We start from the raw sequence: 23,708 nt of genomic DNA, 5'->3' as shown, positions 1-23,708 counted from the left end.
GGTCCCCAAGGGGACCCACCTCCAGCAACTGTAAAACCAACAGCCAACTACCTCTCCTCTCCTCTTCTTTCCTCACCTCTCCTCTCCTATGCCCATCTCTTCTCCCCTCTCCAAAAATAAACATTTATATTTACATAGAAAATGTTGTTTGTGATTGCTTTTGAAATAAATAGGTGGTCTAGATAGATCTACTGTATGTTCTAGTTCGATGTCTACTAAGTTGGTCTAGATTCTAGAACTTGAGATAGCAAGCTAACAAGCTTGTGAGTGCAAAGCCGCACCAGAATTAAAAACACATATTACCATTTTGTAAATATATCTTTTTTTAAATGCTTTCTATTTCAGAAAACATCCTGGATAAATACTAAAAGAGCATATTTTCCATAAGATGTAGGTAGAACTGTGGTCTAAATGGATAGTTCAGAGCTTCTGCACTTGTCTATAACCTATAGGAAACAATATATGGTCTATACTTGACTGGGGGTTTCTCACTTTCGGGTGACACAAATTGCAATATGGAGGAGGGGAATTGGCAGGTATATGCACATTTAATAGTGTAGTATTTACTACAGGTAAAAAGTGTAGTGTTTTTGCAGACATTACTGTAGTATTTACTATAGTATTCTACAGATACTACAGTTTACTATATAATTATATAGGAAGTACTGTAGTATTCTATAGTAAACTGTAGCATTATATAGTAAACTGTAGTATTCTATAGTAAACTGTAGTATTCTATAGTAAACTGTAAATCAAATCAAATGTTATTGGTCACATACACATGGTTAGTAGATGTTATTGTAAGTGTAGTGAAAGGCTTGTGCTTCTAGTTCCAACAGTGCAGCAATATCTAACATGTAATCTAACAATTCCACAACAACTACCTAATACACACAAATCTAAGTAAAGGAATGGAATAAGAATATATACATACATATGAGATGAGTGATGCAAGATATGTAAACATTTTTAAAGTGGCATTATTAAAGTGACTAGTAATCCATTTATTAAAGTGGCCAATGATTTCAAGTCTGTATGTAGGCAGCAGCCTCTCTCTGTGTTAGTGATGGCTGTTTAACAGTCTGATGGCCTTGAGATAGAAGATGTTTTTCAGTCTCTCAGTCCCAGCTTTGATGCACCTGTACTGACCTCGCCTTCTGGATGGCAGCATTGTGAACAGGCCATGGCTCGGGTGGTTGTTATCCTTGATTATCTTTTTGGCCTTCCTGTGACATCGGGTGCTGTAGGTGTTCTGGAGGGCAGGCAGTTTGCCCCCGGTGATGTGTTGTGCAGACTGCACCACCCTCTGGAGAACCTTGCGGTTGTGGGTGGTGCAGTTGCCGTACCAGGCGGTGATACAGCCTGACAGGATGCTCTCAATTGTGCATCTGTAAAAGTATTTTAGGCGACAGGATTTTAGGTGACAAGCCAAATTTCTTCAGCCTCCAGTAGTATTTTATATTAAACTGCAGTGTTCTATAGTAAACTGTAGTATTTTTTATGTGGGGGAAAAAGTAGGTGCAGACACTTATTGCTTCTATGATACTTGTGGGTAGAGGTAGAGGTGTATCATACATAACTGTGTGTGTGTGTGTGTGTGTGTGTGTGTGTGTGTGTGTGTGTGTGTGTGTGTGTGTGTGTGTGTGTGTGTGTGTGTGTGTGTGTGTGTGTGTGTGTGTGTGTGTGTGTGTGTGTGGGGGGGAGCCAGCCTGAGCCAGGCCCCTTAGTGTGCCATGTGTCAAGTGAAAAGTAATCTGAAGCCCGGAAACAGCTGTTCTCATTTGGGTATTTTGACAGTAGGTCATTAGCAAACATGTCTTGGGTTTTCCTCTGAAAATTGAGAAGGCAGTGAGGCACTCCACCAGTCTCTCTCCACACCCCAGCATCTCATCCCCACCCTCCCCACCACAGCCCATGAGTAAATATTACACACCCCATTACTCAGAGCTTTCAGTTTTTACTGTATCAAGGGTTTACAGAGAGAGTGGAGTTCAGTCCGCTATCTAAAACCTCGCCATTTGATATTAGGCTACATTTAGCTGGTGCTGTGTACTGGCACTCTTTACTGTCTGTATCAATTCAATCTCACAGTGGAAAGCAGACCGTGTTTCATTTGATTGGCATGTCTTCAAACTGTACATGTGGAAAGAACAGTTACGGCTATTTTCCAGCTGTCTGTCAAACGGGTCTCCGCCCCTTTAATCATACCATTGGTCAATATGCACATGGGGTGTTTACTCATTGGTCGTTTTTTTGTCAACACAAAGCATTCCCCACCTCTCCTTTGCCCTGTATGTGTGTTGTTGAACTGGGTGAGGTTCTGCTTGCGAACGAAGCGGAGAAGTAAATAATTTAAATGTCTCATATCTTTCTTGCTAGCCAACTAGCTTCCTATGAGGGGAGTTCAACTAGCGAGATAACACGAGACCCCCTAGCTGCTCAAGCGGAAATGGGCAGTATCCGTTTGTAGTTTGACATTAGCTAGCTATAGGTGGTTGGTCATTCATTCAGTCGCTAGCGGTGGGATGGTTTTCTTTTGTGTTCGCTATATATTGCTAGCTACTCTGTTTGCTATGGCTAGCTAGCTTCTGCATTTGACAGCAGTGACCGCTCGAGATACATCATGCGATTCCGCAAGGATACGATCGTCACCTGTTTTCTAGCTATCAAGACAAGATGCTCGCTTGTCCAAGGGAAGTAGCAACATTTGATTTAAAACCATAGTTGGTATTAGGGAATAAGGCGGATACTGATCTTGAGAATTGGCTACTGTAGCCGTCATTGGCTATCTATCCTCGGCGAAACCGGTTTGGTAGCTAACTAGTTGGCTAAAGTGATTGCTAGCATAGCTACATTTGGATGCATACGGAAAATGGCATCGGCAAAGGTTGGGATAATTAATGAAAGCAACTCCATTCGTGAGAGTGCCAAGACCTGCGCGAGCAGTCCCATGTTATTGGCCGGAGCAGCATCGTTAACGTTGAATAACAGGACATACTCACTCGATGACCTGGACACCATTGCCACAGTTGGTAAGTTTAGGCAGCAAGCCAGTATGTTGCAGTACACACACTGGTGAAACTGGTCTGTCTATCACAGGGCTTCTCACACCATCCTGCCTATCAACTAGGCTATATTGGGCATAGGCTACTACTACTGGTACATGTTTGGCTCGTGCACAACAGCACAAGCAATGAAAGCCAAGGCGACTATGTGATCAGCCATTCCATGGGATATGAGATCATGACGTGGTGATGTGCTGAACATGAAACATCATTCAACTATGGAGTCAGAAGATAGCAGTCTGCTACTTCATCTGTCAGCCGGATGGGGACAAAGACGTTCTCCATTTCAGTCATGCCCACCCAAAGGTTTAAAGTCCACCCTGTGGCCCAATCATTGAGGAATTCATCATCCCACACAGTTGCTGGGATGGTCAACATTTTCTTGACATGACAATAGGGGAAATATCTGTGTACATCTCAGGGATCAAGCAGGAGAAATGGCCACGTTGCAAACATGAAATAACCAGCTTGAGAAGTGAAAGCTTAATGGAGGAAACGTTTACTTCCCTCATTATCAGAATTTTGCAACATTGAAACCCTTTCGACTAGTTCAGAGAGGATGAGTATAAATTATTTGTAAAAAAATTATAATAAAGGAAATGGCTTTATTAGTAATGCAGGTGTCAGATGTTCCTGTTATTGTGAGCAGTGCCCTGTGAATGTCAAAGGAATGTCAAAGTTCGCGTTTGGCTCTGCTCACTCTTGTATGGGCATGTAAGGCCTTTCACTGCATGGGTAATGTGTCAGCAGGCTCAGCTGTTGAACAGTGTGTTTTTTTCACATGGGTGGAGTCCTCTGTGGTGAGTCTAATGCCAGAAACCAAGAATGTTAAACAACATGCGCTACTTCAACACTGAACACAGGCTACTGATCACGAAAACCACTTCATCTTTTACAGCGCTCTCATATTTCATTCATGACAAGGAGGACACTTAGCTAATAGAGAATTCCCATCATTCTAAGCCCACGCGATCAGGGAAAGGATGAAGCTTATAGGCCGAAGATAAAATCATCCAATTTGCAAAACCTTTTGTTAGATGATGATGATGATGATGATGAGAGGGATTTACTTCTTATGACAAATCAGTTGTATGTCTTGAGGACTGCTTTTGTCTAATGGTCATTGAAATAATGAGGCACCTTGCTCTCACGTGACATTTGAAGCTTACAGTCATTACAGGCATTTTGCCCGTCTTTCATGCATAGGAAACGTTTTTTGTTGATGAGGCAAAAATGGTGGGGCCTGAGCCTACATCAAGATACGTGGCCACTGGCCAAGTGCATTGAGTAGCTAGGCTCTTATCAGTCCACGTCTGGCCTTGTTCCGTCAAATATGTAGTGTCAGTCAAATAAAAACACGGGCCTATCTATGTCTGCTCCCACAAAATTAGAACAAGAAGCATTCTGTAGTCTATTCAAATACATGTAGGCTAGCATCCAGCAAACCAAGAATCTGACCAAATAACACACCTTAAGTGTCGCTGGGAAAACAGGTGTCACTGTTTCTCACTCTAATGGATTCAGTTCAGTTGTGGAGCAAAAATAGGTCAGTCATTTCCCCTTCACTTTTCCAAGTGATCTAGACCTCTGGTTTGCTTCCATGCAAAATACCTCACATTGTTGTTGAGAGAAACATCCATTTTGTGCCATTTATTATCATAAAGCCTAGCTGTTTGAATTTTTTTTGGAAACACTATTCAGTACACCATGCAAGTATTCAGTGCAGTATTTGGTGCATATCCCTTTGCCTCAGGCGTTGCTGTATTGGAGAGAAAAGGAGAAACCAGGCTTGACCCACTTGCAGGGGTAAACCTATGTCACATTGCCAAATTAAATCACGGGACATTTCTGGTGGTAATCACTCAATATAATGAAAATAGTATATACAGTTGAAGTCGGAAGTTTACATACACTTAGGTTGGAGTCATTAAAACTCATTTTTCAACCACTACAAATTTCTTGTTAACAAACTATAGTTTTGTCAAGTTGGTTAGAACATCTACTTTGTGCATGACACAAGTAATTTTTACAATTGTTTACAAACAGATTATTTCACTTATAATTCACTGTATCACAATTCCAGTGGGTCAGAAGTTTATATACACTAAGTTGACTGTGCCTTTAAACAGCTTGGAAAACTCCCGAAAATTATGTCATGGCTTTAGAAGCTTCTGATAGGCTAATTGACATCATTTGAGTCAATTGGAGGTGTACCTGTGGATATATTTCAAGGCCTACCTTCAAACTTAGTGCCTCTTTGCTTGACATCATGGGAAAATCAAAAGAAATTAGCCAAGACCTCAGAAAAACAACTGTAGACCTCCACAAGTCTGGTTCATCCTTGGGAGCAATTTCCAAATGCCTGAAGGTACTACGTTCATCTGTACAAACAATAGTACGCAAGTATAAACACCATGGGACCACGCAGCCGTCATACCGCTCAGGAAGGATACGCGTTCTGTCTCCTAGAGATTAACGTACTTTGGTGCGAAAAGTGCAAATCAATCCCAGAACAACAGCAAAGGACCTTGTGAAGATGCTGGAGGAAACGGGTACAAAAGTATCTATATCCACAGTGAAACAAGTCCTATATCGACTTAACCTGAAAGGCCGCTCAGCAAGGAAGAAGCCACTGCTCCAAAACTGCCATAAAAAAGCCAGACTACGGTTTGCAACTGCACATGGGGACAAAGATTGTACTTTTTGGAGAAATGTCCTCTGTTCTGATGAAACAAAAATAGAACTGTTTGGCCATAATGACCATCATTATGTTTGGAGGAAAAAGGGGGAGGCTTGCAAGCCGACGAACACCATCCCAACCGTGAAGCACGGGGGTGGCAGCATCATGTTGTGGGGGTACTTTGCTGCATGAGGGACTGGTGCACTTCACAAAATAGATGGCATCTTGAGGAAGGAAAATTATCTGGATATATTGAAGCAACATCCCAAGACATCAGTCAGGAAGATAAAGCTTGATCGCAAATGAGTCTTCCAAATAGACAATGACCCCAAGCATACTTCCAAAGTTGTGGCAAAATGGCTTAAGGACAACAAAGTCAAGGTATTGGAGTGGCCATCACAAAGCCCTGACCTCAATCCCATAGAAAATGTGTGGGCAGAACTGAAAAGGCGTGTGTGAGCAAGGAGACCTACAAACCTGACTCAGTTACACCAGCTCTGTCAGGAGGAATGGGCCAAAATTCACCCAACCTATTGTGAGAAGCTTGTGGAAGGCTACCCAAAACGTTTGACCCAAGTAAACTGGGAATGTGTTGAAAGAAATAAAAGCTGAAATAAATCATTCTCTCTACTATTATTCTGACATTTCACATTCTTAAAATAAAGTGGTGACCTAAGACAGGGAATTTTTACTCGGATTAAATGTCAGGAATTGTGAAAAACTGAGTTTAAATGTATTTGGCTAAGGTGTATGTAAACTTCCGACTTCAACTGTACATGCACACATCTAAAAATGCAACAGGAGCTACAAAATCAGCGGAAGAAAAATGTCAGTTTGCTGCGTCCACAAGAAGATTAGGCTACTTGAGGGAGCAACAAACGGTGATTGGAAAAGTACATTACCGTATGTCTTTACTGTGCCGACAGGTACTAGGCCTAACCTCCCTAGACGGTTGGCTTCTGCAGCAGATTCCTTCTGAATACAAACAAAATATTGATTGAGCTGTTGCCTAAAGACTACACACATGTCATTATTAGTTCACTTATATTGAGCAAGGTGCTCACTATGTTTGCCAAAAGATTTTCTCTTGCTGTTTTTGTGCTTTAGTAGTGTATGCCTGAAGCCTGCTTGTTGGGAATCTCTAGATAAGTAGTACAAGGCCCACTAGGAGAGGACAAACATTCGTAGAATATCCATCTGATTGTGCTGACCTTACAAGAACACATCTGCCTTGAGGCGAAATGTTTTCAGGTATAGTTGTACAGTTGAGCTCAGAGTCAAACCTGACAGTTATCTAACCTCTGTCTTATGATATGATGAAGAAGACAAAGGAAGGGTTTGGGCTTTGTTTGCTTGCTCCTATTAGATTACTATGGAGACTGAGAACAGGGAAGGACAAAGATCCCTTGTATGAGGTAAGCCCAAACGTGCTAGAAGCCAACATTCCATGACTCTATCGGGGATTGTGAGTCCATCTCTCGGTTCTCTCTGTTTGTCTACTCCCTCTCTCCTTACTCTCAGTGAAATATGACTAAACATAGGGTGTTATTTTGTACTCCTCTTGACCTGGGGATGGGAATAGAGAAACAATCTGAATTGTTGACCGAAATAATGAGCTCAGACTTGTAAAAGAGTGAGAAGACAACTCAAGAAATCTTGGACAGTTCTTCCAGGTTCAACCTCTTTAATTGTTGGAAGGGTGGAAGACATGTCAAAAATAAATATGGCATTCTGATTTCATGAAATAACTTGATCCAGAGATCTATTCCTGATTATCAAATGTTATTTGTCACATATGCCGAATACAACAGGTGTAGACCTTACAGTGAATGCTTACTTACAAAAAAATTATGGTGGTTGATTTGTAGCAGAAATAATCTGAATTTAATGTTGCTCTATGACCTTTGGGGGGGTGAGAGAGAACTTAACGCCTTGTCTAATGACTGTTCCTCTCTCTCTCGCTGCTTCAGGCACAGGGACTTTTGGCAGGGTGTTCCTGGTGAAAGACAAGAAGAGCAGGGCGTTCTACGCTCTGAAAGCTATGAAGATCCCCGACGTGATCCGGCTGAAGCAGGAGCAGCACGTCCACAACGAGAAGGAAGTCCTGACCGAAGTCAACCACCCCTTCCTCATCAGACTGTGAGTGTCTGATCACCTCAACGACACATAACGTAACAAAACATAGCCGAACATGGCTGTCATAACATCAAGAGAAGGAAGTCCTGATCGAAGTCCACCTCCCCTTCCTCATCAGACTGTTATTGTCTGATCACCTCAACACCACCGCCATCGTCAGCCACAGATCTGTTGGAAGTGGATTTAATATATAAATAATATATGCCATTAAGCAGAAGTCTTTATCCAAGGTGACCTCCCCTACAGTGAGTCTATACGTTTCTAGAATATGTATGTGATTAGGTGTGTTGAAACCCACGACCTTGGTCTTGCTAGCACCGCGCTCCTACCGACTAAGCCACACAGGGCCACTTTCCACTTGTCCTCCACAACCGTTTTGACAAGGCCCATGCCACATACTGTAAGCTGAGCAAACACTGACCAGACTACTGTGTGGTCCAACTCTCTACATCCAACCACTGTTACCCGACCAATATTTGCGTTTGGCTAGAGTCACCTTGTTCAAATGTACCGGTGTGTTTATTTCCTGTTTATACCTTCCAGGTTCTGGACCCACCATGACGATCGTTTACTGTACATGCTGATGGACTACGTTCAAGGCGGGGAGCTGTTCAGTTACCTCCGTAGCCGCGGGCGCTTCAGCAACACCACGGGCCTCTTCTACTCCACGGAGATCGTGTGTGCCATCGAGTACCTCCACTCCAAAGAGATCGTCTACCGAGACCTGAAGCCGGAGAATATACTGCTGGACAGCGAGGGACACATCCGCCTCACGGACTTCGGCTTCGCTAAGAAGCTCTCGGACAGGTACGATGTAATGCCGTCGAGTACAACTTTATTGTCCTTTCGAGAAACGGAAATGTGTCTTTGGACTGTGTTATTACGTTTCCAACTTTCCTGAGACCACACACACACACACACACACACACACACACACACACCCTTGAGACTAGAAGCAGCACTGGGTCAGCCGCAGAGCAGCGTCCCAGTATGAGCTGTTCGTCCCCACAGGTATCATCCCATCTGGGAGCAGGTGTACTGCACAGCTAGGACATCCTTAATTGTTAGACATTAGGCCCCCTAACAAGTCATTACCAGGATATTATTAGACTGCCATGTTAATTGTGGGAGTGAATGCTGTTTGTTTTTCTGTCTCATTGTAAGACTGTAACACGTTTAGGAATTGTAGCCATACAGACACATTTGCCTGCTTGGTACAGTAGGGATATAGATATCCTTCCTGAAGTTGTCATTTTACACGTCCATATAATATTCAGAGTGTATGGAGGGGAATCCTCGCTCTATCTAAGATGGAATCCAAAAACATGAGAAAGAATGCAAAGATGAGATGGAAATTGCCATTATTTTGTTTTTATATTAGCGTTCCAAGTAGCTAGTCCTCTTCAGTAACCTCCGTATAGGATTGGAAAGCTGCAGCACTGCAGTAGTGTAGTGATACTGCAGTAGCACTAGTGTTTTGCAGGGAGCCTCGCTGAACACAAACCTGACCCACTGACATGTAAACAAAATGGACTAAGATTACATTTTCTCTGGCCGGGAGAGTAAAACAGATTTGGAGTAGATGTGTCTCTGATGTGCAACTTGTGACCCACTTAAAGAAATGGAAGGCAAAAGGAATTGCCTCGACTGCGGCGTGGGTGTGAAGAACAAACGAATGAGCGAGTTGGCTGGTGGTGTTCCTCGTCTGTGCGCGTGCTTGCCTGTGCGCGTGCTTGCCTGTGCGCGTGATCACTTTAGAAGGTGAACCACACTGTTGATGCTTCCACAGTGCCACCTAATGGCAAAATGGACCCGCTTTGGTTCTAGGATGTGCTCGGAGGTTACCGGTTTATTAGACTAGCTTTGCCAGTCGTAGAGCAGCACTCTGTTCAGAGAGTACTCTTGAGTCTGAGGTAGATATGCCTATCAGATAAAGGTTGCATGCCACAAAGAAATATACAACTACAACGCAAGCGGCGTTTTCCGCGTTGCGACCGGTGTCCCGTTGTCGTTCACATCAAAATCTATACCAATGGTGGAAATGTACGAATGAAATCAGGGACCTCGAGCCTGCTCCTTAAACAGAGTAACCATTTGCATACAAATGAACCATCACCACGGCAACTGACCAAGTTATTTTCCAAAGGGCCAGTTTTTTTCCTTCTTCAGAACATAAAAAAAAATCTGATTTAAAAATGACCATTTGTTGTGTCATATTCTGTTCCCCACTTCAGATACCCTCCCTGCTTGCCTGAGAATAGTGATCCAGGGTTGTGTATGTCCTCCGAACAGTGTTAATCAGCTGTACTATTGAACCAAAGACATTGATCTACCAATAACACAACCAGAACCAATACTTCCAGCAAACTAAAGCTCTGTCACTCTGTTGGATCCATATACCACCCGTTAGTACTGTGAGGCTACACACGCCGTATTAGTTACACCACGTCAGTGTACATACTACTGTGAGATCAGCCTGCGTAGGCTACACTACCACTGACTGAAGGACCAGTCGACTGACAGCTGATACTATTGTGAGAGCGACCTACATACAGGACACTACTATAAACAGCAGGGTGATTACTTTAACAAGACTGGGGTTGTCTTTCCCTGTATGTAACGGAAGTCTCTTCTCTAGGGGTAAGTTCATTGGAATGTGCAGTGTGTGCTGCGTACAGGGTGACCCTTGGGGAAACCTAGGCTTGGAAGGATCGTCCGTCAGTTATTATTGGCTACACATCCAAAATAAACGTTGTACATGTGTGCATGTTCCTGTGTTCTGTTGTAGTAACGTAACATCTCTAATGTAAATGGTTCAAACCTAATATTGTTTCTCTTTAATGTCTCTTTCTCCTTCGGTCTCTCTCCATCGCTCCATTCAGGACGTGGACTCTGTGTGGAACCCCAGAGTACCTGGCCCCAGAGGTCATCCAGAGCAAAGGTCATGGCCGGGCGGTGGACTGGTGGGCCCTGGGGATCCTCGTCTTTGAGATGCTGGCTGGGTGAGTAGTCGTGTCCTGTCGTCTGACTGAATGGGAAGGACTGGTTTTGAGCTGAACGCTAGTGTCATGAGTCCTGACTGGGCAGGGGTTTAACTGAATACTGTAATGTCTCCTGACAGGGCAGGGTTGAACACCAGGGGGCCCCAGTCCACCAGAGGACAAGATGACTGTGTGGTAGTAGCAGGGGTTGGGGTCAATTTCATTTATATTCAGAAAGTAAACTAACATTCCAATTCTCATTGATTTTATTGGAATCGGAATTCCAGTTTACTTCCTGAATTGAAATAGAATTGATCCCTTGCTAGTGTAGTAGTATGTATGAAGAGTGGCTATCCTCTATGGACAGTGGGCTCTGTCTATGAACAGTGGGTAGTATCAAGCAGAATGTCTGTGGCGAGTCAATGGAGAGACAAGTGTGCTGTTATTCAGAGAGTTGACCTTATGAGGTTACGTCACTCTGTAGTGGGCTTAATTCCAAGACCAGTCTGCCTTGTGTTTCTGTGATGACAGAGGTGGACGGTCTTAAGGATGAAAGGAAGGTTACAGATTGAAGAAAGGTCAAAGGTAACTTATTCTGACACATTCCCACCTGTGTGTGATCTGTGGAGACCAAGGTTTCATAATAACAAACTCTGGTGGCTTTAAGCTATGCTCTCTCGTCTGAGAACCCCGCTCAGTCACTCATTAATTCAAGGCCTACAGAAGCACTGCTGAAATAGGATTTCTATAGACAGGCCGTAGTTGTACCATAGCTTAACGACGCCTGTTCTGTGTTCCAAATGGCACCCTATTCCCTATGTAGTGCACTACTTTTGAACAGAATCCTGGTCAAAAGTAGTGCACTACGTAGGGAATAGGGTGCCATTTGGAAGACAGACAGTGCCGCCGGGCCGTTTAGCTATGGTACATCTGCGGCCTGATGTCTATAGAAATCTTATTTCAGCAGTGCTTCTGTAGAGTACACTGGCCTTGAATGAATGATTCACTGACTGAGTGGATGTCTGCTAGCAACATATAGCATCACTCACGTGGCCGGTTGCTCTTCCGCTCCTCTTTGAGATGAGGAAACCAAGTTAAATGATTTGGTCTACATAGCCCAGCCTACACATGAGTTAAGTGCTTGCTTTTTGCTTATAATCCACATGCATTTCTGCAGGCGTCACATAGGCTACACCCTACATATTTAGCCTATGTATGTATGCATTCACTGAACTGTGAGTCGATCAAAGTGTCTGCCAAGTGCCATATTACCAAGCAATAAGGCACGAGGGGGTGTGGTATATGTCCAATATACCACGGCTAAGGGCTGTTCTTAGCCATAACACAACGCGGAGTGCCTGGATACAGCTCTTAGCCGTGGTATATTGCCCATATATCACAAACCCCTGAGGTGCCTTATTGCTATCATAAACTTGTTACCAACATAATTAGAGTAGTAAAAATAAATGTTTTGTCATACCCGTGGTATACAGTCTGATATACCACAGCTGTCAGCAAATCAGCATTCAGGGCTCGAACCACCCAGTTTATAATATTACATAGACAATGCATTGGCTCACACAATCCATGGAAGCAAGAGAGAAGGGCTCTGATAGTGTACTGAACATAACGCTATCACAGAGGTTCCCAACCAGGGGTACTTGGCCTATCCACGGGGGGGGTACTTGGCCTATCCGCAGGGGGGTACTTGGCCTATCCGCAGGGGGGTACTTGGCCTATCCGCAGGGGGTACTTGGCCTATCCGCAGGGGGGTACTTGGCCTATCCGCAGGGGGGTACTTGGCCTATCCGCAGGGGGGTACTTGGCCTATCCGCAGGGGGGTACTTGGCCTATCCGCAGGGGGTACTTGGCCTATCCGCAGGGGGGTACTTGGCCTATCCGCAGGGGGGTACTTGGCCTATCCGCTGGGGTGTACTTGGCCTATCCGCTGGGGGGTACTTGGCCTATCCGCGGGGGGGTACTTGGCCTATCCGCGGGGGGGTACTTGGCCTATCCGCGGGGGGGTACTTGGCCTATCCGCGGGGGGGTACTTGGCCTATCCGCGGGGGGGTACTTGGCCTATCCGCGGGGGGTACTTGGCCTATCCGCGGGGGGGTACTTGGCCTATCCGCGGGGGGGGGTACTTGGCCTATCCGCGGGGGGGTACTTGGCCTATCCGCGGGGGGGTACTTGGCCTATCCGCAGGGGGGTACTTGGCCTATCCGCAGGGGTGTACTTGGCCTATCCGCAGGGGTGTACTTGAGAAGACTCATGAGTCCATAGGCCTACTGGTAAAATACTCATGAGGGGGTAAATCAGGGGTACTCCAGGCCGAGCAAAATTCAGTTGGTGGTACAGTAACCGAATAAAGTTTGGGAACCACTGCCTAGCATGTGAATTAGCCGCCGCTAGAGGGCACTAGTTATTAGAACCTCAGGACAGTACACAGGGTGGGTTTGGGTGTGTATTGTTTGTTGTAAAATCAGAGATTTGACTTCATATCTATGCCTTTTGAATAAAATGAACATTGATAGACCTAGTATTTAGCAGCTAGACGTTTAAAACAATCACTCTGCTTTTCTTCACTACATGGCTGAACAGTTGGGAAAATATCATCTGTAACATGAACTCGATTTATTTTCATTTTTTTATTTGCTAAATTATTTTTGGTATTTACCATATTGATTAAATCTGTATGAATATAGAACCGTGCGTGGTAGTGAAGTTGTCAGCGAATCAAAAGTCTTTCTGTACGTGCCTCCTCACGTCACCCTAGTATATTCATGTCCCAGTGGGGAATTCAGTGGCCTTGGGCTTCTAGTGAAGCAAAATTTGACCTTCTTCTTAGCATCCATCACACTGGTCTTTGAAGTGTGCGCGCACACTCCGCGCTCCAGGAGACAGAAGATCCCTTCAGAACAACACGCCCTAAAGGTTGCCTGCCGGGTAACTGTTTTGTCAAAGGTCCTGTATCTTCCGTAGTGGAAGGATGCAGAGGGGGGGCTACTGAAAGTTCCGTGGTGTGGTAGGTTTACACACTGACATCCATCCGCCCCAGGGTCCTTCCTGACTTCTGGGAATAATCATGACGAGGTCACCTGTGCACTGAGCTCCACACACACTCAGTCCAGCCCAGTCCGCCTCTATCTTACACACACACACTGACACACACACACTAACACACACACACACAGACAGTCCAGTAGGCTTGTATCATCCTGTATCTAATCCTTCCTAGAGGGGGAGCCTGCTCTCCTTAATGAAAACCGCCCTGTGTGTGTGTGTGTGTGTGTGTGTGTGTGTGTGTGTGTGTGTGTGTGTGTGTGTGTGTGTGTGTGTGTGTGTGTGTGTGTGTGTGTGTGTGTGTGTGTGTGGTCCTCCCTCCCACTCACGTCACATCTTCTCTGGTCAATGTAGCCTATTCCAGTTCCAAGCTAACCAGAAACCGTTTTAATTTCTGTTTTCTCTGCAATATGTGGAAGATGAGTGTTCTTGTCGATTGTTACTGTAGCTGTGCTAGTTTTAAATCTACTCCTAAACACCTAGGCCTACTCCTGCATACAGACGATCCTAACTCCTACTGCTAAACATGTTAGTAGTTCCCTGTTTTGATTTATCCTGTTTTCACCATTTCCTTCATCCGTTCCTCTCCCCGTCCTCCTTCCCTGTGGAATCTTGGCGACACCTCAGGTGTTACGTAAACCGTAGGTTAGTGTTACATAAGAGGAGCCGAGTCTCTAGTCTCTCACTTTTCATCACTGGGGACCTAGACTAATCTACCGGCAGGCTGGCGGGGGTGCCTGGGGGAGCGGGGTGGGTAGCCTGCACTTGGCCTCCCTCTTTACCATCCAGTAAGAGGAGGACCCATCAGGAAAGCAGCTCTCCGTTGATTCATCCTTTGGCTCCCCTCGTATTCTACCAACGCCCAGACTCTTCCTCTTTTTCCCCCTCCCTTCTGCTCTGACATTCACTGCAGAGACCTGTCCCTGCTAAAGACATTACATTCCCCTTGGAAACCAGCTTTTCTGAAGGACTTTATTCTGATCTCAGGCCATGACCAAAAATCATTACCGGGCATTATTTCTCCCTTCCTTATCCTGTCCGTCTTAGTCATTTCAGTCTATTGACAGGTTTTGACTGATGTGTGCCGTCATCCACTGATGCCGTTCTTGTTTTGATAGTGGTCTTATCTGGCTTTCGTCTGACCGTCTGACTTGAATTAATCTATTACACAATTCTCTGACCTTTTACATAAAAGAATATTGGTCTGTGTTACACATCTAACAGCCTCCAGGCCTCCATTCCACAGTCAAGAGGTTTCTGTCTCCATTTTGACTGGCTCAGCTCGGCAGCCCCTGTGACAAACTGGTGTGATTATCCGGCTCTCTGCTGCATGTGTAATGCGTTTAGCTAGGCTGGCCTGGCCCATTTATGTAAAGCAGCCTGCACGGTTAATGGTTTGTCCAGGCTGGAGCAGTGCTGGGAAAGGGCTCACCATTAAACCATCGGAGTCACCAGAATGCAGCTGACTGGTCTGAGGAGCTAAAGCTTTGTACTACACAGAGACGTGTAGGCGAGTGTGTTCACACACATGCATGTGCGCAGACACACGCACAGAGTCAAACAGGACACACAGGTCACCAGATGAGTTATTTAAACTGTAGGGTCATGTGTTTCACTGCGTTGTGTTGTCGTTTACTTTACTGCAGCCCTTTCAATTTCCTGTTTTATAGCTAGGTTTACATCCATCAAAAATCTGCATAAAAATATGTGCATTTTCCCACCACAGATGTGTTTCCATCAAAAATGATTTGTTGCGCATAAAAAGCTGTGCTTTTATCAAAAACCTTTTGTGGTTAAATTCCCATGTACCGAAAAATAAATACTAGTAAATGGGTTTCCATCGCATTTTCAACTCTACTGATGGTTTTGTCACAAAAAAATTGTGTTTTATATAGCAAATGTGCCCACTCTGGTCTTGGCACCTGGCCCCTAGTCAACAGCTCTCAGATACAGTGTGGGTAGACTACCTACATTTATGAGATTATTATGGATCGAAAAGCGAGATGATTTGTCAAACAGCAGCCATGCATTGATCATCATGTCACCATCATGTTCATCAGCGTGCACTTTCACCACCCTGTGATGTTCATCACAACTTATTTCATCTGTAGCCTAATAAACTGCATGCTTTCCCATGTCGTAGTGGGAGGACGTTTTACATAATTTAGCAGACGATCCAGAGCGACTTACAGTAGTGAGTGCGTACGTTTTCATACTGGACCTCCGTGGGAATCAAACCCACAACCCTGGCATTACAAGCGCCCCATGCTCTTCCAACTGGGCTATGCAGGACCACACAAAATATAATTGTGTGACACTAAGTTTACTTCAATATAATGGTTGTCAATATTTGCGCATGAAAGGCATTTCTACTGCCATTTCTTGCATTATCAATTTTACATAGACAAAAAGATCCCCATTTTGTATAGTGTATTTTTCTTGGCGGGCAAATGTCCGTTTAAAATATAAAAAAAATAAAAAAATAAAGTTTACCGACAAACTTGCTGTTTCCATCATGCCTGTCGTGCCATTTTAATCCGACGTGCTTGGCTCACATAAATAGGTTGGATGGAAACCTGGTTTCTGAATCTATTTTTACACGGTGATTTCATTTTATTAGTGTTTGCTAATAGGAACAAACATTTTGAAGGAAATCACCGGTTGAGGAGAGATGACTGTTTTTCTGACGTGTTTTTTTATTTTTCCCTCCAGGTACCCACCGTTTTTTGATGACAATCCCTTTGGTATTTATCAGAAGATCCTCGCCGGGAAGCTGGAATTCCCGCGGCATCTGGATTTTTATGTAAAGTAGGTTGTACACACACACACACACACACACACACACACACACACACACACACACACACACACACCCAAGCACAGGGGATTGTGGGTGAAATAATGGAGGGAAAGTCTCCAAAGTCTACCACTAACTCGGCACAAACGTATTCCATTATGATACATAATATATGATAAGCCATCTTATAACATTTTGACTTGTGAGGAGAATGTATGGATGTTGGTTTTCACATCACATTTCAATCTGATTTTTAGATTTAGGTCTTGATGTGCAGGAAATCAAATGTTCCTGAGATAAGTCCTCCAGACTGTTATTGGAAACACAACCGCATCCACCTCCACACTCTCTACCCATAACAAACATAGTGTGTTTTGGAAATGCATTACCAATACTCATGATTAGGACCTGACAATTGGAATTTGGCAGGGCTGCATTGTGAATACCTTTTAGTTGTGTATGTGCATCTAGGAATGTACCAAAACCAATATTTAACCTATCTCTCCAGTGCGTGCATGTGTGTGTGTGACCACCGCATGTGTGTGCCTGCCTGCGCACGCAGACAATGTGCGTGCGCGTGCGCGCTAACGGCTGCGTCACACAGTGTAACCATCCTCCCAAACGGCAGGGTCAGGGTCAATCAGCCTCCCGTGCAGAAGATGAAGAGCTAGCTACGCTGAATGTCGGATGCGGGCCCTCGCTAATGACACACTCTGCTGAGTTGGAACTCGTCCTTTAAAACCATCACAACCATCACACTGCTCCTCAGAACAGCTGGAGGCTGGAGTAATGTTAGGAGATTACCGGCTTTAGAAGGAGAGGAGGACCTGGGCTGCACTCAATCAGCCCTGACACACTGGCCCAGCCGGATACCTGGGAGAGGCCACACACATACAGTGTTACCTAACGCACGCGCACACACAGTCCCGCTGCTACATAACACACTAACAATAGAGCCCCAAACACTTAAGCCATCTATCTTTTGGCCCCAGACAGACAGAAGGGTTTTCTTTTTAAAAATATTCCCTCCAGCTATATCACTGTCACTTTGACCCACTCCCATCCATCAGAACTGATGGGTAGAACCTGAGTTGTCTGTCTCTGGCCCTGTCCGTGTTTGTCTCTCCATTGCAGTAACTCTTTTCTATCGCAGAGAAGACGTGTTACAGTATTACTGAACAGGTGTAAGACCAACTTGTTGTAAAGTGTTATATGCCATTCAAATAGGGGGCGGCAGGTAGCCTAGTGGTTAGAGCGTTGCGCCAGTAACCGAAAGGTTGCTTGATCGAATCCCCGAGCTGACAAGGTAAAAATCTGTGGTTCTGCCCCTGAACAAGGCAGTTAACCCACCGTCATTGTAAATAAGTTGTTCTTAACTGACTTGCCTAGTTATTTTTATTTATTTTTTTATAAGTATGCCATTCAGAATATACTGTATTTAGTAACGTCGCTGTGCAGGGCTTTCTGCATAGAAAAGTCTCGGGGGTCTGCCTTAGTCCAAACAGAAAGAAAGAAAAGTTAAACAACTAAACCAGATATAAACTATGAAGAAAAGATAATGGGCCTTTGTCATGGCGTTGGGCCCCGCAGATTTTTTTTTTAGGTTTGAGTCACTCCGATAGCATAAAGACATGCATAAGTCATGGCAAAATGTGTAGATTTGCAGGAAATGTGCTTTAAAAAAATAAATAAATAATGATCTCCACCAAAAGGCAAAATATGTAGAATTCCACAAAAATGTTGGTTGGTGACTTCACCATTGGCCACGCCCCTGCCATTCCCACCACCCCATTTTGATCCAGAATAAAACTCTGCTGTGTGCTATATTTCCATAGAAATGTACAGTGACATTGTTTATCGCTTACATATTGCTTAAGACAGAACTGTCTCAGATTGGGAAATCAATTGGAGTTAAGGAAAGTTGTATTTCCCATCAACGTTTCGTAACTCAGGCTTCATGACCATGTTTTTATTTAACCAGGGGGAAAAAAACATTGATGTTAGAAATGTCTTTTGTGAGGGAGACCTAGCAAGAGGTCAGCAGGAAGTACCCAGTGGTGTACGTACAATTACAATGGTCAGTGACCTTTTCTTTGACCAGAGCTTTAAACTCAGACACTGTCCTCCAGTTTTAAAGTCTTTTGTAGTTCGTTCCAGGACCAAGGAGTATTATAGGAGTAGGATTGTTATTATGTATTTATTTATTTTTCTTCTGGGGGGGGGGGGGGTGTGTTTCCCCATTTCAGTCCTTGCCCTAGGAACTGTAAAAGAGAGCCACTGAATGAGGACGGAGGCTGTATAATTGTGAAGTTGATGTTACTTGGGAGGGTTTAAGACACTAAAATGCAGACTCAATATTCGGCTGGTATATTTCCGTCTGCGCTGGCAGCTCGTTGGTTTGTGAGATACGGCAGCTTTATTGAAAAGCTCACTCTGTCAGCGCCCGGCCGCATATCATCGGAAAACTTACACTGTCATTTTTAAAGGCATTGTGAATCATCCCGAATTCATCCCTAAAGTATCCCAACGTCAGCATGTTCGTAGTTGTGAAAACTTTAACTTTAAAACCTGTCACTTTCCCTCAGTTAAAAGAGGGAGCGGGAAAGAGCGAGAGAGGATGTTTCTGTCTGGATGAACCTCACACACATATACACACACACAGGATGTACCTCTCTGTTACCCCATGGCACCTTTATGAGTCTGTCAGTTTATCTGTTGTTCCAATAGCCAAGCTCATCTATCTTGTCAGCTTTTGGACGGAGACAGACCTCTTGACTTCTGACTGAAACTGCAGACCTGCAGTCGATCTGCTGTCTGAACACACACACACTGCTGTCTGGAGACAGTCACAATGAGTTCACACTAACAATCTGTCTCCCTGACTGTCTTTCTGTTGTTTTCCAGAGATCTCATCAAGAAGTTCCTCGTCATTGACCGAGCCAGGAGGTTAGGCAATATGAAGGTGAGGTTCAAGATCCAATAATTATTGAGCTTTAGAAAGGTTTATTGTCCCAAGCTATACTAAAACATTACACAAGAACAGATACACAGTACTAATTAAACCAATTTTAAAGTATTTTGTTGACTCGGGCAGGTTGTGGAGTGAGTCTTTTGCAGTTTGACGTCACGGTCTCAACACTGAGACAGGAAAGGGCCTAGGGAGTGACTGAATGTCTGCATTTGGTTCCAATTAGTTGGATACGCAGAGGAAGTTGCTGTAGAGGTAGTTTGCACCCTTAAAGGCGTGGGAGGGGGCAGCAGGGGTTTAGGGTGGATCACAGAGAAACATGTTTCCCCTGCACTGTCAGTGAGTCAGTTTAGTAGTTAATCACATGGTGTACTGGTTCATTACTTAGTCCTGCCATTAAAACATGACTAGGCATTCTATGCTAATATCAGTTCTATCTTGCTGAAAAGATGCTCCCTTTTGGTAGCCAGGTTGTCCACTGTAGTAGTAGGAGTGAAGCCAGTATGCACAAGCCATCTGCACAGGAAATGTTTTTGCACAGCGAGAACTGGAGTCTCCCTCCACAATGAACACGGTCTCTTGGTAACACCGTATTCCCTTTTATAGTGCACTACCTTTGAACAGGGCCCGGGGGGCTCTGGTCGAAAGTAGTGCACTAAGTAGGGAATTAGGGTTCCATTTGGGACGCAGTGTCACTCAGTAGAGTGATCTGTAATTCCTCTTGAATAAATGAATTTCTTTTTACACCACTGTGATGAAATGGCTCTCCGTCATAACAGGAGGGATTTTATATTTACTAGACACTTTATTTTCTACTAGACACTGAGCGGTCCAAAGTAGGCGCCATGCACATCTTAACTCTCATGGCGGACTGATTATTCCTTGTTTGCTTGCCTCCATTGTGTACAGTTTGTATGTGTGCCTCAGGAACACTGCAGGCCTGGCTTTTACTCAGCCACCAAAGATGGAAAGAAAAAAAAAAACAAGTGTTTATCTGTTTCAGACTTCTCGTCCCTGTAGTCTACCGCAATTTTATGATTCATTCATTGGAATCATATATGTATCTGGCACTGACGTTCAATCGAAGGATGAGTTCTGAGTGTTTTAAATTATACTGTTCAAAGGCATAAGAGTCCATGTGGGAGTATATGATGTCTCTTTTCAATGAAACAAACTGTTGGTAAGCACAATGATTTAAATACACATAATTCACCACACGGTCTGTTATTAACTTGTGCCTCAAAGGGTTTTCTGAGGAAAATGCGCTAGTTAGCTGACTAGCTAGCTGACTCAAGGAGTGGTCTAGCTACACACTCCCAGTATACAGGGAGAATCACCACAGACACCACAAAGTGTTTAGAAAGAATGAAGTGTTTTGCTCTAATTCTTATTATTTCAAACCCTTTATTCCAGATGAGAAGAACGTTATTTATCTTGATTCCAGTGTGTGTTGAATAGAGCGCCCGCAGACGGCTCTGATGCACAATGTCTTCTCTTGCAGAATGGAGCAGACGATGTGAAAAAGCACAGATGGTTCAAGTCTATAGACTGGGATGGCGTACCTCTGAGAAAACTGAAGGTCTGTCACATTGGCTATATTACACACATCAATGGGAACACACGTAAACGTACACTTTATTTTCAGTATATACTGTTTTCATTAAACTCACCATTTAGAGTTGATGTACTTTTGAAAAAAAAACGCCTGCTTTTTAGCTGTTTGACGTATTCAGCGTCACATTATTTTTGTTTCCTCAGCCACCCATAGTTCCCAAGGTGTCCCACGAAGGTGACACGTCTAACTTTGATGCCTACCCCGAGGACGAGTGGAAGAAAGATGCCCCTGTGCCTGCAAAGGACTTGGAAATCTTCAAGAACTTCTAGAAAGGCGGAAGTAACGACAGAAATACTTCCGAAAACATTTAGGTCTTGTAGAGAGATACTCAAGAACTTTTAGACCTTGGAAAAGGTGAGTCAAACTTCTAGATGTTGAAAAAATATCCTTGCTGGATAACAGAAAGACTGGTAAATCACCTGAGATGTCACCATTCTATGGTCAACAAGAGAACTTCCAAGCGTCCAAGTCCCAGAACGTTATCTTGCTTGAAGACATTGAAGTGTTCCACATTGGGTGGAAGAGCAGGACAGAATTGACCTAAAAAGAACTAAAAGCGCCATCATATCGCCACGATATTTATCTAACATTCATTTCCTTTCGTTTGAAAAAAACGAAAAACCTCAATCCTCAGTTTCTTTGTTTCTCTGAGCCTTCTACTGTTATGCAAAAAATAAAATGATGGTCCTCTTTGAACCAAAGGGCATTGTTACTGAAATGAATATGTTTAAAATGCAATAATCAGGAATTTTATATTTTTTGGGGCCAAAAAGGTTCCAGTTTTCTTTGTTGGAACTTGTAGGACTCAACCAACCGAGCAAAGGTTATGATCCAAAAATGATCACGCGTACAGTAGACTCAGTATTGAGCTGTACATTAAGTGGAATTTAGATATGTGGTTACTATATCCTTAGAATATTGTACTGGATATTTGTCAATGAGAAAGTATGAAACTTGTACAGGAACGTACTACAATATCATGCCAAGCAAGCTTTGTAATATCATTTTATTGACTGGCCGCTAGTCAAAGAGGCTGTTAAACTTGTCATTTTGAGCTGTAAGTACTTGGCTATCTATCGGCCAGACATCCTTGCATGTGTGCATCAAGGCCAGACCAGAAAGCACTTGTAAAAAGGTGCCTTACTTACTTCAGGATCTTGGATGTGACATACTATACGTCTTCTTCTTTTCTCCTGACAAGCTAGTGGTACTTTTTCAACTTTTATTTATAGAGCACACACTGTTTATACTTGAGCTGTGCTGTTGAAAACGTTGACTGTTAATAATAATATATGTGGAATAATTGTTGTGTGGAAGAAGTGTAGCTAGCTACTATATGTGGAATCTGGTTCCTCCCGTCTTTTTCTGATGTCCACCTCGTCCTATTTTGCTGTTCACACAGTAACAAAAAATGACCCTGTATATTGACTGGTATGTCTATCTTTGTCTCTTGGTCTCTTTCACGTACTTTAAAGAACTGTAGAATACAGATCTCCAGCTGGTTTCATGTATAGCCAAGCAGGAAGTAGTCTCAGCAAGATGCTTGTCCATCTGTTTCAGGCAGCCAATAAACTCTTGTCTTCTCTCCACCAATCATATCACTGGCTAGTAGAAAGCACATCATGAATAGACACGTCATGAGACAATCACAAACTGTCTTTCGAAAACGTACTTAGTAACACTAAGTCATTTGTGTCCCTTTAGTCAACTTAAATGATTTGAATTGAACAATTTGATTGCTTGTATGTCATGTTTTATGTAATTTTCTTAACCAATCATGGAACAAAACTCAGTGTGAGTTTATTTAGTCTGTTTGTATTGTTTTGTTTTTTTTACATTTTCTTTTTTTTTTTGTGTGTGAAGTGTGTTTCTAGGGAATTTGCTTTACAATCCTCAGCCTTTTGCCTTTTTTGTAAGATGTTTATGTATTAGCAAAAAGAAAACGAATATGAAAGAAAAAATACTGTACTTTTAGGTCAATACAAGCATATTTTATACCCAATACCATTTTACCAATGCCTTTTGTCAAAGTGTATAGATTTTTTTTTATTATTATTTAACAGCCTACCTTACAAACTTTGTATGGCCTTTTCATATTGTTAATGTTGCAGTATTGTATTTAACTTCTTCAGATACTGTTTAAAAGATCCACACAACCAGGATTAAAAACACCTCCTATCCACTGACTCAACAACTGATTCTCTTTCCTCTCAGAAGTGTGGTTGTAATGTATTAATAGTGTTAACAATTTGGTAGTTGCTATACTTTGCTTACTGATAGGCTAGGTGGAATTGTCTCCATATTGCAATGTAATCGTTTCAGATATACCAGAGTACTTGGGGTGGTAGGAGCCAGGATTAGATTTGTAATTCGGCGTAGGATGTCATTTTCTATTTCCACATT

At 43.4% G+C, this 23,708-nt stretch overlaps 1 protein-coding gene and 1 non-coding gene across 2 annotated transcripts; one reads left to right on the top strand and one right to left on the bottom strand.

Moving 5' to 3' along the window:
* Window positions 1-327: 327 nt before the first annotated feature.
* On the bottom strand, window positions 328-382 carry LOC123728339 (U7 small nuclear RNA). Its single transcript, XR_006760225.1, has one exon. It is a non-coding gene; the product is annotated as a U7 small nuclear RNA (small nuclear RNA).
* Window positions 383-2,285: 1,903 nt separating this feature from the next.
* On the top strand, window positions 2,286-23,491 carry LOC106575200 (cAMP-dependent protein kinase catalytic subunit PRKX-like). Its single transcript, XM_014151536.3, has 8 exons — window positions 2,286-3,032; window positions 7,716-7,884; window positions 8,425-8,688; window positions 10,764-10,883; window positions 16,638-16,733; window positions 19,627-19,684; window positions 21,192-21,269; window positions 21,449-23,491. Exons 1-8 carry the CDS (start codon window positions 2,873-2,875, stop codon window positions 21,572-21,574), a joined length of 1,071 nt encoding a protein of 356 aa, XP_014007011.1. The 5' UTR covers window positions 2,286-2,872; the 3' UTR covers window positions 21,575-23,491.
* The last annotated feature ends 217 nt before the right edge of the window (window positions 23,492-23,708 follow it).

This window comes from Salmo salar, chromosome 17 (assembly GCF_965601325.2).
Source record: "Salmo salar chromosome 17, fSalSal1, whole genome shotgun sequence".
Lineage (NCBI taxonomy): Eukaryota > Metazoa > Chordata > Actinopteri > Salmoniformes > Salmonidae > Salmo > Salmo salar.
Note: the sequence above shows the minus strand (reverse complement) of the source record. Positions and strands in the feature narration are given on the sequence as shown.